This window comes from Strix uralensis, chromosome 10 (genome assembly GCF_047716275.1).
Source record: "Strix uralensis isolate ZFMK-TIS-50842 chromosome 10, bStrUra1, whole genome shotgun sequence".
Classification (NCBI taxonomy): Eukaryota; Metazoa; Chordata; class Aves; order Strigiformes; family Strigidae; genus Strix; species Strix uralensis.
Window position 1 is genome coordinate 6,116,130 of NC_133981.1, and position 19,745 is coordinate 6,135,874.

General features: G+C 42.9%; 2 protein-coding genes across 3 annotated transcripts in view; one reads left to right on the forward strand and one right to left on the reverse strand.

Moving 5' to 3' along the window:
* Nucleotides 1-6,950: 6,950 nt before the first annotated feature.
* Nucleotides 6,951-15,942, reverse strand: THOC7 (THO complex subunit 7). Its single transcript, XM_074879043.1, has 8 exons — nucleotides 15,771-15,942; nucleotides 15,162-15,279; nucleotides 14,169-14,296; nucleotides 13,751-13,837; nucleotides 12,281-12,338; nucleotides 8,728-8,794; nucleotides 8,538-8,607; nucleotides 6,951-7,336 (listed from the first exon to the last, which is right to left on the reverse strand). Exons 1-8 carry the CDS (start codon nucleotides 15,787-15,789, stop codon nucleotides 7,269-7,271), a joined length of 615 nt encoding a protein of 204 aa, XP_074735144.1. The 5' UTR covers nucleotides 15,790-15,942; the 3' UTR covers nucleotides 6,951-7,268.
* A 1-nt stretch (nucleotide 15,943) lies between these two features.
* Nucleotides 15,944-19,745, forward strand: part of ATXN7 (ataxin 7) — an 89,054-nt gene continuing 85,252 nt past the window's right edge. For both annotated transcript variants that reach the window (XM_074879036.1, XM_074879038.1), the window contains exon 1: nucleotides 15,944-16,029. The gene's annotated coding sequence lies outside the window, so the exon portion shown is untranslated. The remainder of the gene's footprint in view (nucleotides 16,030-19,745) is intronic.

Consider the following 19,745-nt stretch of genomic DNA (forward strand, 5'->3'; position numbering starts at 1 on the left):
AGGTGAACTGTTTTGTTTTATTGCATATTCCATTATTTGGTGTAGGATGGTGTAGGCATACCAGTGTTAGCTGATGCCCCTGTAGGATTGAGGTCTGGGTTTAGTCCTATTAAGCTTAGAGAACGTCTCTATCTGCATGTTGAGAGACGCTGTGGTGGGACACAAATCCCCTTTTTACATCTCTTTACATTCAGTAAATATGTTGGTTATTTACTGTGTTGGAGCAAGGAGATTACACGAGGGTTTTTCCTCATGTGCCTTGAGATCCTTTGTCATTGCTTGGTGTACTTAGTGAAGCAGCTGGCAGGTTTGATGGGTTAGGCAGTAAGGAGGAGAAAGGGAGAGAACTTAAGCGCAAGTTAAATACAAATATAATCTGTCTATTCAAAGAGGGATTTGCTGTCTCTTACAGCATCCATCTGAATGAGTAGTACTGAAAAGTCAAAACCAAACACACCCCAAATACACCGCTCTGCTGCCCCAGCTCTTTGGCACAGTCTTTACGCCCAGGCAGGTCCTGGAGAGTGCTGCCTGTGTGGCCAGCCCAGCTCCCTGTCCTGCCTCGCTGCCACCCTCTGTCCCGCTGCCACCCTCTGTCCCGCATACACGAGTAAAGGGATCCACGGGCATTCCCAGAGCCCACACAACATACAGGAACAGATCTTCCCTCAGCTTTGGTGGGGTTTATGGGGCCAGGAAAGGTTGGTCCTGGGGATTTTCCCCTCTCCATCAATGTGCCAAAGAGTGCTGGGAAGAACCTGCTTTTATATATGAGAAACTGAGTGAATATGTGCCCCTGACAGGATGAGTCCTGAGATGCAGCTCATTCTTTCAGTCTCATTCTTTCAGTGAATCACACTGCTGTTACACAGCAACAAAGAGTTCTGATGCTCACATTTTATTTGACTGAGGCACAGGTCTCTCAGGGAAGGTTTCTGTCATCAGGACCATCAGTTTGCCTTCAATCACTTCTCAAGCCACCTCAATAAAATGTCAGACTGGTATGTCAGAAGGGCAGAGATCTCGCACAGCTCTACAAGCTTTGAAAAATTACCAGCACTTATCAGTCAGCCCAGTGAAAAGCTCCGGCATAACCTGTCTCCCGACACCAGGACATTCATGGACCTGTAGGCAGGTAGTGGATGCTCCCACCACGGGAGATGTTCCCGCTGTGGTTTTGCACCTTGCTGGGTACTGGGGACACTAATGACACAGATGGCAGGGGTGGTGGCCCCAGTGCTGCACGGCCCTCTGGTCCCCGCCGTCACAATAACAAAGCAAAGCAGAATTGATCCAAAACCTTTCTGTGAATTCATGCAGAATAAGTCTAAAGATATTGATGTTAACAGGCACTAAGAGAAAGAAAGAAATCAAGATGTTAATTATTTTTTTCCAGGTTTCCTGTCAATTAAGTTAAATATCTACCCCTTCAAATTTCCAGCACGTTGTAAAAGTTTCCTGAATGTAACTGGGAGAAGCTGCTCTGGACAGTGGTGGTTGTTTCCATGCGTTGTGTCTAAACTTGTCTCTTGTGCTCCGTAGGCAACCAGAGGCTTTTGGTTTCAGCTTTGAAGCTGAGTGTCGTTTGGGAGTCTTTTCAGCAGCAATACAATGCTTTAGGGAAAGTATTTTGTTTGAAATAGGAGTTAATGCATGGGGATTTTGGTGCAGAGAGTTGGATGTAAAGATGTATTTCACTTAAGTTCATATAAGGAGATTTAAGTGTAGTAATGCTTTATGTAAGAGTCATTGCAAAGGTGGCTGCAGAAAACTTGTCCTGCCAACTCATAAATTACATGTTGTTTTTTTGTTCCAAAAGGGCTACTAGTGGGGCCTATTTGTTACATGCAGTACACGCTGTTATTTCCAGCATGTACTTACGATGAAACCGTTTTTTGTTGAGAAGAGCACGATGCTTTCCTCCTTGGAGTTGAACCATCATTTTGAACTCTCTCAGTGGTGACTTTTCCATTGCAAGCAAATTGGCAAAGCATAAAAAAGGTTGCTTAGTTGGTTTGTTTTTTATTTTTCCTTCACGTGAGAGCAATTTAAAAATGTGTGTGTCTGGGCTGTTGACTATTTTAGGAATTCTCACGCAGTATAACACTTTGAGCAAACTTTTGCCAAGTTTCTCACCGTGATGCTGCAAATTCTGAGCATCCCGCTATTGAATGATCCCAAAGTGTTTCTCACCTTGGTCTCGGGCTGCCGCACTGGGTATGCAGGAGGGTGCTTCACCCGTGCTGCCAGCGCTGTCAGGCTCTGCTCTTCTCACCCGCGTGTGGGAGAGGCAGCTGGGAGGGTTTGGTACCTGACTGCTCTGTAACATCCACAGGAAAATTTAAGTATTGGTTATTGTCTGTCGCGTCACAGGGCGTTACAAAGAGCAAAGGTTTCAGCGTTGAACGTTTTGCTGCTTGGCATTGTTTTCTGTATTTTGGAGCGGTTTGGGAGAGGCTTTGAGAATCAGGGTGGTTCAGGTGAGATGCTGAAATTGAAGCATGGAGGGGGTGAGCGGAGAAACCCTCTGCGGGTTTTGAGCCCTCCAGACACCGGTGGGGCTGCCCGCGCGTGGAGAATCGAAACCTTAAAAAAAAAAAAGAAAAAAAAAAAAGTTTAAAAAGGGCTTTCGAGGCCGGGCAGTGATGAAAACCCGAACACCGAGGGCCGTGAGGCGGCCCCGACCCCCCCCACCCCCGCAGGCCCGGGCCTGCACCGCGGGGCCGCGCACCGCCCAGGCCGGCCTCTGCTGCCCCCTGCCGGCCGCGCCCGGCCCGGCCCGGCCCCGCGGGGCTCCGCGCCTCAGCGGGGCCTGGCGCCGGGCCCCGGGCCGGGGCGGGGGGGAAAGGCCCGTTAAACGAGCGGGAGCGTGGAGTGCCGGCAGCTCCTTGTGCGCTGAGGGAAATGGGAGAATTCGGAATTCGTGCCAGTGGGGTGGAAACTGAGTACTGCCCACCTCATCCCGGCTCTGCGGAGCTGCGGTCGGTGCTTGTCGGCGCAGCGGTGAGTCATGTCGGGGGCGAGCTTCAGAGCTGTCGATAAGCCCACGGGGCCTGACCCTTGGGTGGTGTGAGCCAGCGCATCACCTCGCCGGCAGCTGCGGCTCACCCGGCTCCCGGGAGCTGGGGTGGTTTATGTAATCCAAACGTGTGGCCCCATGCCAAAGCCGCACGAAGCGCAGACATAACCAGCGTAGAAAAGCGAGTTTGGTTCCGAGTTCCCTCCTCATGGGTTTCTCGATTAATACCGGCTCCTGCCATTCAGCCAGCAACTCCCGCTGCAGCTGCCTGATACAACCAGCTCAGCTCCTTGTGGGGACAGACCTAGAGCTCCTCCTGTGACACGAGCCCTCCACCATTTCACCCTGCACAGAGGCCACTCATCCTTCCCATCAGGACTCTGCTAATCTGGACAAAGAGCACGGCACGCTGTGTCCCTGCCTTTGGGATGGCTCTTGAATACTTGGGAAGCTCCTCGACGTGAGGATGCCGAGTCCCGTTGGTGGGGATGAGCGGCGTCCCAGCCCTGGTGTCCCATTTCCCCCCATGCCTTCAGCTCACAAGTGAGGAGCCTCGCACCATGATGCCCTGACAGTTCCTGCTGGCTCCTCGCCCGCTGCCAGCGAGCAGGTGAATCGCACCAGGCCAGGGGGAACATCAGGGTGTTTGCAGGTGGGCTGCGGTGTGTACTCAGCTCGGGATGCTCTGCTCCAAGCCTGGCTTTGCTTCTCCACCGCTGTGCTGCTGCCCGGTACGTGGGGGCAGGAACAGCCTTTTTGTTCTGCCTTCGCAGAGTGCTTAGCAACACACCAGCCCTGGGCTACGAGTGGCGCTTCTAGGGACTTCTGCAACACAGATAATAACGTTTATTAAAATAGACTTGGGAAATAGAGGCTGAGGTAACCCAAGAACACATTTGACAATCAGGATGAAGCATGAAAGGTAGAGCACTTCTCTAATGCTAACTTGCTTTCCCCGGGGTCTATTGTGTGTGTGTGTATATATATTTTAAGTGGTTCGTGCAGTAGTATAGTATTTCCCTAATGAATATATTCTAGAAAATCACACAGGTTCCCACAGCAAAACTAACAGTACTTGCCTGTATTTCTATTTCTTTTTTCTTTTTTAACTCACAAGAAAAGAACCACCTGACAATTGAGTAAAGGAGTGGGGGAAAGGATGGTACAAGTCACTGTGACACCTGGAAAACGTACATGACAAATATCTAAAATAATTAATAATTTCTATCTCTGAAATCCTTGGATAGATTTTTTTGCAATTTTCTTTGCTGGCAGCAGCTGTCTTCAAATTACCATGGTTTCAGAGATATCCCATCACTTGGCAGTGTGTCACCATGACCTTCTTTCTCCTACTTCTTCCATCCCTCCATAGAGCTCGCTAAATCTCTCTTAAAAAATTCTGCCCAAGTTACCAATTCTGTCCAATGTTCCACTTTTCCACTCTCATTTGGAGGACAGAAAAACAAGTCCTGGCGTAGAAAATGTCAGCTTATCACTTCAGCATCTCTCTTTCTGCTTGTATTTTTGCATCTACATGACAATGGCATTAAGAGGGAGCATTTAGCCATGTAATAATCTTTCAGCTCGCATAAGGCAAATCGTAAAAACAGGAGAGATTTCTTATTTAGTCTTGTTGAGATCCTGAGTGTATTGTATGTATAGATTTTTCTGTGTGTACATTTAGAATTAATGCAGGTAAGTAGCATCACAGAGGACAGCTTTCCAGGCAGGGATGAAACAGTGACTTATCTGTGCCTTGGAAATATGACACAAAGAAAACTTCAGTGGAAGACTAAAGGGACACATTTTCAACACATGCAGAGCAGATTCGAACCTGGAACTTAGAGCAGGTCAAATGTTGCCTAGTGTTAGAGTTTCATTCGGTTTTGTTTCTCTTTTGGTACAAAGCTTATGTTCAAGAGGTTACAGGTATAAATACTGAAAAAAACAGGAGCAGAGATTTCAGATGCCCCACTGAGGCTGCATTTGCAATAAATTGATGTCAGTGGTTTTGGTTGCTCTCCAAGGCAGTATGGTGACATCACCCTCTTGCTGCCACATTGCGCTAGGGTGACTTGATTTTCTAGGGCAGTAATTTCTTTTCAAGATTGCATCACTGTAATTCAAACTACAATACACGCCTTACTTTGCTGTGTATTTGTATTGCTTCTCTTCCATACAACTTTTGTTTCTGCATATGTATTCCTTATCATTGGGACAGACTCATGTGCTGGCATGTTTCTGGTCAAGTTCTATATGGAGCATGCAAATTCCAAGATAAAATACTTGAGTGATTCAAGTAATTTCCAAAGAACCGTGTAAAACAATGAATGGAAAAAATTGAGGTTTTCATGACAATGCTGTTATAGAGACCATTTTTAGCTGGTAAATGTCATCCACCTCTGCACCAAAATACAATGCAGGTAGCTCACAGAGGGCCTTTCAACCACAAAAAAAAATGTTAATATGCTTTAAAAGTGTCTTGAGAGTTTATGATCTTCATAATTCGTACATTCATGAAAGTGACTCCTCCCTGATTTGGCAATAATTTAGTACTGCTGCTTTACAAAGTATTTTACTGTTCACTGTTGTTAGGAGGGGAAACAATACAGAACACTAAATACTTTTTGACAGTGTATTTTTCATATTAAATCCCTTTTGTTTGCTTACCCACCCCCCCATCCTGCAAAAGTTGTAGTGCAGGAGAAGCACTGCATGTCTACACAGGCTCTATCAGGCAAACCTGAGCTTCCCCTGTGTTCTGAGTTGACCAGCTGTGAACGAGAAGACTTTTGACAGCTTATTAGTCCAGGGCTGCACTGTGCTCCTGAAGTTGTATAACTTCTCATTCAGCTGGCTTGCCTTTAGCAACCTTGGAATGTGAGCAAAACAAGCTCAGATATGTCTGTTCAGTGCAACGCACACAGATCCACAGCCACTGAGAGTGGGAACTATATGGCATTTAGACTATAAAAGTCCAAAGTCACAATCCTGTAAATCCCCCTCAGCTGTCACCTAGTTTTGAGGAGGAGGCTCCATTCTGTATAACATCTTTATTCTACCTCAACCACATAAGCTTATGACTCAGTCTGAGTGAGATCCAAAAACGCGTTCCTTTACCCAAACCATTGCAAGGCTCGATCTAACAGGTGATTTTACAACACGGCCAACAGGTAGTGACATGACCTACTACTGCCCCTTGTTCCTTCCTCCCTGCCTTACAAAACTTCTCTTCTTGGGAAGGTTGAAACCTGTATTTCCTACCTCCCAACAGACTGTGTAGGCTGCAGGATGATCCAGGTGGATAGATTCCACCCTCCCCATTAGTAATAAAAGTATCTGAGATTCTTTAATATCATGATTGCCTCTCTACTGCTTCAGTTTGTCATCATGAGAAAGGAAGGGTTCCACCATCTATTTCCAGAACTATGATGTATTTCATAATAGTCAATTGTCAGATAAAATCCAGAAGCAGATTATAAATGGTATCAGAATTAGATTCCTGGTTCTACAAGAACAAAGCTTTTAAATTGCAGTTTTAAACATGTCCTTTCAAAATGGGACTTTTGACATGGTTGCACAGAACACAGCATAGCAAGGCTCAGATCACTGCAGTCCTCTGCATCACCTTAAGGAAAAAAATAAAGCTAGTACAGTATGATTTTTGTTGTTTTACACCCCTTGACAAGCATTAATTCTATAGAAGTAATTTGTTTTATATGAAACTAGCAAATTCTAGTCTAGTCACAGGCAAGTTCTAAAATGGCAGCTACTTTGAAAAATTAAGACTCTACTTAGTTGAGTTTTAGGTCCCATCTGGACTAGGGTATGGAAGCTGGGACTCATGCAAAGATGCACTGCCCTCGCTCCAATGTCAAGTAAGGAAAGGAGCCCGTACTATTAGGCTCAATGCCTACAAAAAATAGGAAACTCTTTGTAAACACCTTTTATTGACAATGTTTTGCAAACACCTTAGTTCACAAGTACTGTGCAGAAGCTTCATCCTTTGTAAAACAAAATATATTTCTTGTCACAAATTACAAAGTTTGTTTATTAACACAAATTGCCTGTCTGCAGAGATCTGTAACTCTTTTTTCTCCCAAAGCATAAGCAAAACAAGTATTTTTCTATAAAAATTCACAGAAGCAGTAGAAAACTATTTTTCGGCTCTGTCTCTTACTGTTGGTTTCAACACAAAGCGAAGACACTTGGACATTCTTCAGTGGTATAGTCAGTCTTCATATTACATCTACTGTTTGGTCTCTGTTTCCATCTGAGTTTCTTGAGATTCTTCAGCTTCTGAAAGTTTTTCATCATCTAAAATTCAATATTACTGTTAGTCAAACATGCTTGGTTATATTTACAGACTATATTGCAGAGCTGTGTCCCACTTAAATATTTTATGTTAATTGCCTTAAATGTGTAGTTGAGTATCTCATACAAAATGCTGTGTTCAAACAAAAAAAAAAAAATCTGTCAAAGTTTTTAAGGCTGTTATCTGTAACAGCTATTACAGAAAACATGGGGTAAATTCAAGCAAAGAGTACTGGATTGCTTCAAACCACATGCCTTCTCTTTGCCTTTTAATAGTTTAACTCAAACTGAAGCTGTGGCTTCTGCTAAAATGTTACTTCCTTCACAAAATTCTAGAAGCTGAAAGGTAATCTATACATTCACGTGAAAATGTATTTTAGAGACTAATACTTAAGCAAGTGTTAGCAACACAGAATAACAATAACCTTCTGCTAAAGTGCACCTAGGATTAACAGTTCGTTATGCTTAAGAAGATCTAGATGGCCTTGGAGAATGAAAGTCCGCTCTTAGAGCCATCTCTGTATGTTAATCAGGTCATGCTCAAAGACTGTAACAATTATTCCATCTCAGAAAGACATGGCAAAAAACCAGCAAATAATATTTAAAACAATACTATCAGGGCATGAAAAGTAAGCACGGATTTGAGAATATTATTTCTATGACAAAAACGGGTATGACTAAATTCCTGAATTTTGCTCTTGTGTATGCCAGTTTTAGTCTCTGCTCTATTAGACTCACGCTCTGAGTAGGTAAGTCATTTGGCTTTCCTGTATTTCAATTTCTCTTTAGTAAAGCTCAAACAATACCACAATGGCAGTGGCATGTTCAAAACTACTGAAACAGGAATTATACAAATAAGTTTGGAAACTATGCACAAGAATACTTTCCTGTAAGAAATACTTTTTCTGTTTAAAAAAAACCCAACTTCAAATTGCTATTCTCCATCCCCACATCTCAAAAGAGTCTGTTGCCTACAGATTAGTCTGAAGCTAGTCAGGAAATGACATGGTGGCTAGCTTGTACAAGAAAAAAAATTCTGAGCAGTCTCAGGCTCTGGACTACTACTGTGGAAAAAAAAATGCTGCTGATGCAAGAGGTCACCAACCTCAATTGCACATAACTAGCCCACTGCTGGAAGCTGCAATTCCTTTTGATCTGCTGAAACCCAACCCAGTTATATATATAAATTAAGAACACCACTTACTTTCAAGGGTTTGCTGAAGTTCATGGATGGTGCTCAGGAGAACATGAAACTGCTTTCTTCTCAGCTCCAACTGGAACAATAAAATACATATTTCAGGAAACAGAGAGCACAGCCAGTCAAGCAATCCATAGTAGATTCTCCATTATGTTCCCAATAAATAATTAGAATATAATCTCTAGGAAAAACCTACCTTATCTTCAACATTTTCTTTAATGTGAGAAAGATGTTGCAGTTCTTTTCCCAAAGCTTCTAGCTGCCTGGAAAGAAGTTGTCATAGTATTTTTAAAAAGTTCTGTAAAATTCTTGAAAAATAGATTTGAACTAAGTGGAGGAAAAGGAACTATTAGATAAACAGCATAGGTAAACAAAGCATAACAAATGAAATTACATAGAGACATAAATGTTAAATTATTATGTCATAAACTTGTAATTTCAGGACTTGTTTTCTGTAAAAGGCCTCCAAGTTTGAATACAATTGTACACCGGGCATTTGGACTGTTAACAATTCAGCCCTGCCACAAACATGTTATTTACTTGACCATACAATGAAAGTTAAAGAAGTGGGTTACATTAAACACCCATGGTATTTTCATAAGCTTCACTACTTCACAGATTTATGTTGACATCAGTAGATTAAATAAAAACACGGCATCAGCAAGAACATATTTGCTAAACCTACATACCCAACATACAAACACAACAATTCCCAGACACAACAACTGACCAAACACATAGTCAAGTACCTTATCTCTGACAATGGCCTGACCAGGCAGAGTACTGGATAACATGTAGACTTTACAGTAGGTGTATGTAGAATAATCCATGTTTTTGATGAAACTACATGATACAGCTTATGCCTCAGCACACAGAATTTAACACTCATTTCCTTCTCAAATGCCTCTGGCATTAAGAGATAAAGGAAACATGCAACACCTATAATCTTCATTGTTATTCATATCCTTTTGAAATACATCTTTCAACACCTCTTCAGGATCTTTCTGCAAGCATTGGACTGTTTTCTGTTCCCACTTGGACCCACCATGGACCACCACAATCCTTTTTGAGGCAGGGCAAAGACTAACAGGTACCATAATGTACACTAGCTTTCAAATGAGGATGGAGCATCAACGCCTACACGCAAACCTCCAGTTTGGCCCTTGTACTTTTCCTCTAATGCCTACCATAACTTATGCTTCATGTAATGAGAACAATCTGTTTCTTTAAAGGTGAAGTGGATTGAGGCTGACCATCCCTGATTAATTAGCAGGCAGAGCCATACAGGGGCCAGTAAGGGAATAAAAGGGTTTTTTTCTGAAGTACTGACAACTGCTGTAACTAGTCTGGGCAGAGAACCACAAAAAGGCCTCCAGTTCTAAGTAACTCGCCGCGGCTGGGAAAAAGGCCTGTTTTAGTGCTACCTGAGGGTGTTGTCTTTTTTTGAGCCAGTACGCTTGGCATCTTGAGGGAAATGCCTGAAAGAGGGTTGGGTGTGACATTATCCCTTCCCATAACAGAGACTGGCTAACAGGTTATAGGCTCATACAGTGCTTTTGCTAATATTTGGTTTTTAGTTTCTGGAAGACTTCTGTTTGGCCAAATCTCGCTGTTTATACTGTGCTGTCAGGTATAAGCAGACTGTGAGAAGACATGCAATTTTTTTCTAATAACATCCAAGCTACATCTGGCATTTTACTTCTTTTACTTTCTGCTCCAGAGAATCTCTGCCTAGCCTTCTCATTTTTGTATCTCCTTTTCTAAAACTCAGTGTCATTTCTTGGTCCTTTTAACAGCTCTTCTGATACTGCATCTAATTACACTGTGGGCACTGCCATTTAGTAGTTCAGGTCCTGTCACTTCCTGAACTGACTAAGCTGGTAACACCTTCTCTTCTTTTGTGCTGTATGACTAGTTGTTCCAAGGAACAGTCCCTTAAAAGCATAAAGAAAGTATTTTTCTGAACTTTGTCCTATTGTGCCATATGACCTGCAAAAGCTATAAATGTAACTCTTGCAATAAAACCTGACATTTCTCCTCACAGTAAGTTTTCTCAAGTGTTTTTTAGTGATTAAGGGTTCCATGAAAAGCATGACATTGTTAGTGAGGCTTCCTCCATTCTGATTTGAGGGTGCTCCTTCTTGGTTCATAGTATGAGTTTCTGTATACTTTCCTCAAACTGGAGAGAAAGGAAGCTTTGTAATTAAAACATTGGATAAAAACTTCATCTAGTCCCTATATTCACTTGGAGAGGTCAGTTAAAGCTAGAACACTTATGAACCAAGCTCCCTTTCAAAATGTTACATTTTGTTACTATGTCCTATTTCCCCGTCTCTAAAATGGAGGATCACACTCTGCTATAGTTCAAGTTTGGATACTAAGGGCAAAAGGGGCATACAGTGTAGCCATTCTTGTGTGGATGAACACACCAGTATTTCTAACTGTAGTACACTCTTCTAAAGAGATGATAAAATCAAGTTTAAGAAAAGACAAAACGCCAAATTTACTAGCTGTGCCTTACCACCATTTCTAGCTTTGCTCAAGAAACTTATGCTTGGATGTGTTAATCAAAATTAGAACAAACCCTCCAAACCTAAACAACCTGGCATCCCCCAAGAAAAAGGTATTACTGTTTAGTTGTTTCCATTCTTAATCAACTGACTCATCTGAAAAACTTCGCTTTTGATAATTCCTTATTGTGAAGCCTCTCTTGATAAATGGCACATGCTGACTAATGAAGTAAGGAGTAGCCAAGCCTCATGAGAATCACCTGTAATAAAGTTGTGGTAATGATACCAAGGCAACAAACGATATCAAGAAAAAGAACATACAAGAAAGAAATGTGTGAAATATTCTTGGTAGCTTATAGCTACAAAAATCCTACTATTAGGGTAATAATATAATAAAATATCTTCCTTTTGCTATAAAAGGCCATGGAATGTGAAAAGACAGCCTCCCTCTGCAATTTCACTGAAAGTAGGCAACAGGATAGGTGCAAACTGCTCTTCAATGAGAACAGTAACCCCATGCTATATCTTTAATCAGGTTAAGAAGAACAAACTCATAGATGCAAGGAGTTCTGGAATGTTTCTATGGCTTGATAAAATTAAAAAGATTATGTCCCCACAACTGCCCGAAATGACCCAAAGGCACAGATAGCGATCCAAACCCAACAGTGACACAAGCAATACTGTCAGTTACATGCAAGATGAGTTGGACAACAGGTAGGTCTAACTGGCATGCCAGGGCAGGTTATACTGTGGTACACAACGTAGTCATTTATAACCGGCCATGCAGGAACAACTACTACAAGGAAAACATAAAAAAACCTAAAAGTTTTCTCCTGCTTTCTCTCATTCCACCTTACTTGCTTGTGCATTATGTATTTTGCGTCACTACTGAATCCCTTGCTGATGCACTTTACAGCACTTCCCCACTATCTCTCTTTTCTGAGCAACTCGTCCCCAGTAAACAGACATTAGATGTGCATTTACATCCGAGTTCACTTATTCACCTTAACAATGGAAAAATTTCAAATACAAAACGATGAGCAATGCTTCTGAACCCATACAGATGGGGATTAAAGCAAGCTGATAAGGGCACACTTTGAAAACGAAACCCAAGTTTTTCTTGTGTCAAAAGAAATTATATGAAAGTGAGGAAAGGTCAAACTGAAAAGCAAGGAACTGTCAAATCTGGTGACTTCTAGATTACTGGCTTATTATAATTTAATGTAGTCTCATACTTACTTCAGTGTTTCATGTCTGTCTGGATGGTGCTGTATGACTTTGGCCAATGCATCATACTCTGAAAGAAATTTAAAGAGTTTGTCTAATAATTCTGAAATTATTGATTCAAGAATCGAAAATCAGGTACCACAGAATGGTACAGATTCTTTCTCCTTCTTGAAAAACTGTTTTAACATTTTTCAAATTTGTACATAACACCTTACATATATAAAAAGTACCTGCATAATTTATACCATGCTGTAACCTTTCAAAGTGGATGATTACATGAAAAGAGATTTTAAACAAACTACAGATATGATTGTAGGCAGATAATGATCTACTCACACTTACCCAGTGCTAGTGATTCACAAAGGATGAGGCCAGAAAACAGGACCTTTAGATATCTCTGTACTGCTGCACCTTTGGTCTTATGTGTATGATTCATAAACATTGGGTTTAGATACAGTGTAATGTATATGTACAGAAAACAGTGCTGATGTTACGCATAAACATTTAAAATTTTTAGAAAAAAAGTAAAAAATGATGCATGAGAAACAACAGGGTTTTTTAAAAACTGTATTACACATTGAGAATAATATTATGGTTATACAGGCAACATCCATTTCCTGATAGTAAGACTGTACATATACCAACTACCTCATTCACATGGAAAAATCTGTGCTGCAGGCTGGACAGAACATATCAAAAAGCAAACATGTCAGAGCTATGTTTGTGAAGACATAAGAATTCTACATTCCTACCGGTTAAGGTTCTTTTAATTTCCAGCTGAGTCTAAAATTATCCACAAAATTGATCAAACAGTTGTATTTAAAACCTCCATCTGTTACACTTTTAATCATTTTCTTTGTGCATTTCATTTATCAAGAAAAAACAAAGTCTTGCCTCTCCTCAATTGCTAATCTTTTTATAAGACAGTATTACAGGGAAATGCTTTAAGTTTCAATTTAAATTATCAGCACATACTTTTAAGAGTAGGTAAAAAATACACCTCTCAGTAAGGACACATACAGAGCTCTTGGGTGTGTAACTGGCACCACTGTCTCTGTGTATGCCAAGACGTTACCTTCCCTTAAGAGCTGAAGGAAGACACTTGCATGATCTTCAGTGCTTGTCTTCAGCTTCTCTTCAGCTCTTGTCTTGCTGTTAATAATGTGCTTTAGTTCTTCAAGTCACCTGAATTGTGATAGGATGCTTCGGGGGTTTTTCTTTGGCCGGAAAACATCTCTCTGAACTACTGTTAAAGGTTTTCCTGATGTTGTATGTCATTGAGATCTACTGGTTCAATCCTGCCTGCCTCATCCACCAAAAACTTTCAGTAGTGGGTGTGGAACCCACCAGACTAAATATAGTATTCATGATGCCAGTATATTGCCGTGCATTTTCAAAAATTTGGTATCTATTTTCTGATACAATGTATTTTAAAAGAAAATAACAAAACCAACCAGTGTAAATACAAATATTGCTCCTTACCCTGGCGATTTTTTCGAATTCTTTTTGCTTGCAGGATTTGTTTTTTGCATTCAGAAATCTTCTCATGTGCTGCAGCTATACTATTTTCTTTTAAAAAAAATAAACACAGAGTTATATTGAAATCAAACAATACATGTAAACAAAGATAAAGAGCAATTTGTGACATGGTGGCCTGCTAGCTCCATCAGCTTCAAAACTATATACACTTCAATAGGTTAAAAAAAGATTTTATTTGTATGTATTTTGATATACTCATAAGAAGCCTACAGCATATATATGAGTGCTATCTATTAAGAAAAATTAAAAAAAACCCAAACCACTCATCATATGTATATATTATGTTCACCAGAAGTGGCTCAAGCTTGTCCATAAAAGAGAAACTGTCAAACAGGAAACAGTAATATTTTCTCATCTTTACCTATATCCTTATATATTTTTTCATAATTTTCCATTTCTCTCAGGTTCATATCATAGACCAGAAGAGTTTTTCCCATCGAAAATTCACACTGTGATAAAGTACTCAGCATTCGTTGGTACTGGCTGTAACTGAAAACAGACAAGATATTTACTCCTAAGCAGCATAAAAATACCCCCTACCTTTACAAAACAAGAAAACAAAGCCTCATGTAGCATAAGGAACAGTTAAATAACAATGATTAAGTAAAGAAAATATTTCAAAGATTGAATGTAAAGTTTTTTGAAAGTGGTTATAAACATTGCACCCACTAATTCCACCATCATGTCCTTATAGGTGTAGAGTATTAAAGCAATGGGCAGGTTGATCCAGGGCTTATAAATTTCCCAGCTAGGGCTGGCTCTGTGACCATCGAGATCAGTATTTTAATACTGCAGTGCTTCTCTGTACACAGAATTGTTATATTGTCTCCTCCAGGAATTTATATCCAGTACTAGTACACACCCCGCAGCAGAACACCCTGTTGTCATTCATCCCTTACTACTTTAGCCTGTTTTTTGTTTGGGTTTTTTTTTGTTTGTTTGTTTTAAAAAAGGGAACCACAGCAGCAGAAATACCAGCAGTGCTACCCTTTCCTAACAGAACAAATGCAGAACTGCCAACTAAAATATTACGAGCCATGATGCAGTTATAATAGTGGGACTCCCGGATGGATCACGCAGCGGCACGACAATCCTGAGGGCACTCGAGCGGTGCTGCCAGGTTTCATGATACAGCCTGCAGCCTTCAGTACTTTCTGACCCATCTCTAGTCCTCATCTCTCACCACAGTGCTCGGCGTCTGTGCTGGAAACACCACACAGCCATAGCGAAAAGCAGATGTGTACATTTTAACACGGATGTTTTCAAAATGGATCAAGCCCAGTTTTCCACTGAAATGCAAGCTAATCAGTTCCAAGACTAAAAAAAACCAAAAACAAAAAAAGAAAACAAATACCCTTCCTCTTGAGATCCGGAATTACACCACTTAATGAAACTCTTCACCAACAAATTGATCCGCCTGTCGTCACCAGCACCATCGCCATCGATCAGAAGTCGCTTGCGGATAACTTCATCTGAGGGAAAACTCCTGTTTAAATGGCAGCCGCCTCCCAGGGCCGAGCGCGGGCTTCACCCCCGGCCTTCAGGGAAAGACTCCCGGGGCTAAACCGGGAGGAGCTGCTCGAGAAACGCCGTCCCCGGGCGCCAGGCGGGAGCGCGGGGCTGAGGGACCCTGGGGCCCGGGCGGAGAGGCCGGGGGGCGGGGGGCGCCCAAGGCCCGGGCGTGCCCGGGAGCGGGGCTGCAGGCTCGGGGCCGGGATGGAGGCCCGGCTGCGGGGTGAGCGGCCGCGGGTCGGGCTCAGGGGGGCCGCGGGGAGAGAGGCCCGAGGCCGGGGCGTGGGGAGCCCTTCCCCGAAGGGCGGCCGGGGCCGTGCGGCGGGGGCAGCCCGGCGGGTGGGAAGGGCGAGGCGGGCCCGGCGCCGCGGGGAGCCGAGCGGGCCGGGCAGGGGTCGGGGCGCGGGGCGGCGGGCGCGGGGCGGGAGTGGAGGAAGGAGGGAGGTCTCACCGTCGGTCACGGCCCCCATGGCGGCGAGTGCCGGAGCCGGCGGGGCGGCGGCAGCAGCGAGTGAGGTCAGCTTCCCACAATGCAGCCGGCGAGAGCGGCGGCCATGGAGGGGGAGGCGGCAGCGGCGGCGGCTGGGGCCTGAGCCGGCTGGCGGCGGACGCGCGGCCCGGCGGCGGCTGCTGCGGCGGCGGGGAGGGCCGGCGGGCGAGGCCTGCGCCCCGCGTGGAACCGGCCCCCTGGCGAGGGGCGGCCCCGCCAGGTGAGGGGCCGACGGGGGAGGGAAGCGGCGGTCCCCGCGCCCGCAGCCAGGCTCCACCTCCCCGCCCTCGCCACCGCGCCCCCGGCCCCGCCGCCCCCCGCCCGGGCCGCCCCGCCATGCCCCCGGCACATGCTCCCTCGCCCTCGACGCGCCGCGGCGGGAAGGCCGCCGGGCCGGGGTGCGCCTCGGCCGCCCTCCCGCCGCGCTCCTGCCCCAGCGCGTCCTCCCGGGGCTTCTGTCCCCATCACTCTTGGCGGCCCCGTCCTCCCCTCACGGGGCTCTGCACGGCCTCGGCCCCCCACGATGGCGGCAGCGACACACGGGAAAGCGAGGTGGACGGGGCACCGCGGCGCCCAGCACCGAGGCGATGGCGCCGTGAGGGTGGTGGGACCCACCGCGGTGGCTGGAGGGAGCGGGAGTGCTGGCCCCTTGGTGCCCGCTCCCTGGTGAGGGTGCGGAGGACGTGCCCATGGCGCAGGCGTGAGGGAGGTGGGCTGGCCTCCTTGGGCCACCCTTGGGCTTGTCCCCGCTTGATGCTGGGAAGACAAGCAGCAGGGCCCGGGGTGTGCAAACAATCATCATTCTGATACGTTTCCTGGTGAGTTTGGTTGTCGCCAATGGATAGGAAGAAAAGTTGTTTCTTCCTACCCTGAGAAACTAAGCTGGCGCTGGAAAAAAAAGCTAGAGGTGTCTGGAGAAAAGAGTGTTAAGGTGTTAGCGATACCAAGTGTTGAGTTTTAGGCTTTTGGTCCACAGACTTTGACACCTGGGCAGTGCTAAAGCTGGTAGTGTTATTGTAGTATATATCATGGTACCTGAGAAATACCTTCCCTCTTCGTTTTGGTTTGGACACTTAAGTAGTTTATGGACTTGTTCTGCTTAGCACTTTGCATTGACAATTTTAGGGTCCTGGCGTGAATGTGTGCTGTAATCTGTGCTTTCCTGGTTTTAGAGCTGTGAGTGATTATGAGGTGCTTTTTTGTTCTGGATAGCGTCAGTTAACAGCTATTTACAGATTTGTAGATTGTTTCGAGCCAGTACTTTGTCTTCAATAGGCAACTGGTCAGATTCTTTGGAAGATGCTATTGGGAAAGCATTACAGGGAGTGGTCATTAAAACTCTGCCCAACTATTGGGAATAAAGAATTTCCAACACAGAAAATCTGGATAAGTGATTTCTGTTCTTGAAATCTTTATGTATTATTATGTGATTTGTGAGTGATATAATTATACGTGATAAACCTAGCTCTCTGCAGTTATACAAAGCTTGAGCCAAGGAATGGGCCATGAATTCATGTGTCATTAAAAACACTCACTTTTATGAACTCTGAAATTGTTGCCGTTTAATATAGTTGCTTTGATGAAAACCTTTGTTTTTCCTAAGGCTTTAGTCACTATGTTATAGCCCTAGTGTTTTGCCAAAGAGTGAGAAGACCTAGCTGACGTTCTCTACACAAATGTTACGCAGTGGGGTTTGTTGCTGCCTTTCCCTCTTTACCACTGATTACCTTTTGGAAGTCTTAAGCATCTTGAAGCATCCAGTCTTATCAAGACTTAATATTTTTCTTGCCCTTCTCTGAGCTCTTTCCGTTTTCTGAGACCTATCCGTTTCTACCACAGAGAGAAGTTGATCTGAACTGAAGACTTGTAGGTGAAAATCCACAATTATTTATTTAATCGCATTTGAGTACTGTTGTGTTATTTTCTGTCATTTAATCCAATATAATCTTTTTTCACTTTTTGTTCATCATTCCAGTGTTGGTCTGATAGTCTTATTAAACTCTCTACAATGACAGATAGTCCTTGAGTAATTAATTTAGAATACAGCAGTCCATATGATTAGTTAATAATATTTAATGAGTTTTGTGCCATTCTTGTCTTCATATGTGTTACTAATTACAAAAGTCTTACAAATTCTCTGTTCTGGGTCTTAGGCTCATAAGAATGATTTTGAGAACAAAGCCATTATTTTTCTTTTTAAGACAGGACTTTCAGGCATCATCAATGTTCATTAACTTTTCTCTTTTAGAATGGGAAGTAGAATTTGGTAAATACGTCATCAAGAACCTCACTAAAGCTACATATTGATGTAATAGCCTGTTGTCTTTCCTGCCCTATTTTGCCATTTTAAACATCCACGAGATTTTTTTGCCCAGGAAGCCAGTTCCAGCTTGCTGGGTTTCTATATGCACTTGAGTCTTTGGAGTCTTCTTTCGATTTCCAAGTAGAGTTCCTCATCTTGTAAGTATGAAACCACCCTTGTTTCACATGTATGGAGTGTGTGGCACTGGCTGTATACAAGCATGTTTTTCCATTAATTCAGTGTCACGTATGATGTAGATCTCAAGAGCAGGGTTGACCTAGTCTTATTTATTTGTCCTTCACCAGTTTGTGCATTCTGTGCAGATTCTATCAGCTACAGTCTTTTATATAATCCTTCAACTGACTGACAGAAATACCAAATAGCATTGGACCTTCCTTACGGCAACAGTATTGGAGATTCATGCAATAGGAAAAAACGTCTTGCATGGGGTATAGCACCTTACTCTGTGCCAGCTCTTTTAGAATAAGTACCTGTGTTTGCAGGCTTTCCAACAAGCTAATGTGATGTAGTTTTCCCTCTTTCTTTGAGTTCCTTTATATGTGCCATATGGTAAGACCTTGAAGCAGCTTATACATAATAATTTCTTGCACACCTGTCCTTGTCAAAAGTGTTAAATGATCCTCTGTAATGTTTCCAGGTGACTCTGGATACAAGAAGTATAAGCTAGGTAAGTTTAGTACTGCAAGATGTTACATGTGTGTGGAACTGGCTCAGATTTTTCATTAGTATCCTTTTTTTTGCTGAAAAAATGGCTTTTAAGTACACCAGATTATTTTTTTTTTTAATTGAGGAAATCTGTTAATGTTGAAGTTTCCTTCCCTGAAAAAAAAAAAATCTATGAGAGTCAAAGTTTAAAGAGACTTTATACCTCCTCCCCTTTTCTTTAACTGCATATAGATATTTTTTTTTTCCAACTGCAGAAAAGTTAAAGGGGAAGAAGCTTTTTATTAGTATTCCAGGCTATAATGAGCTATGATTTTTAGAGCTAAGAAAACAGCTTTAACTATTGATGAGGTGGATTTAAAATATTTTTCCTAAGCCTCCCTAATAATTTATGAGGTGGTTTTAGATTCCAGGTTTTCTTCGTGTTGAATAACTTCTAAATCAGACTGTTGTGTGGCACTAAATCTTACAGAGATCTAAGTATAGTAGGTCAGAAACTACAAGGTATTTTTATCCAGTCCAACCTATATTCTTGTCAGAAAGCCATACCAAATATATTTAGCGAGACCTATTTTCTGTAAGCCTATGTTTAGCATTACTTTTTATCACTGTCCTTTATTTCTTTGTTGATTGTACACCACGATTTTATGCAAGACGGGTATCAAACTAACCTATTGGTGTCACCCTGTTTTCTCATTTTAAATTATGTTAGAGTGTTATATTTTCTTTGCAGTCTTTAGCCTCAGTGTTTACTGAAAACTAGCATCAGTGTTTCAAGAGCTTGTCATCTGATTCTGTAAAAATTCTTAGACGCTGGCTGTCTAGTTCTGCAGATATTAAAATAATTCACTTTTGGCAGATAAACCTGAAATATTTCAATCCAGTGATTGGTGTAAAACAAGTAGTAGCTTTTTTCTTTTTTCTTTTTTTTTTTTTTTTTTAAGGTACTA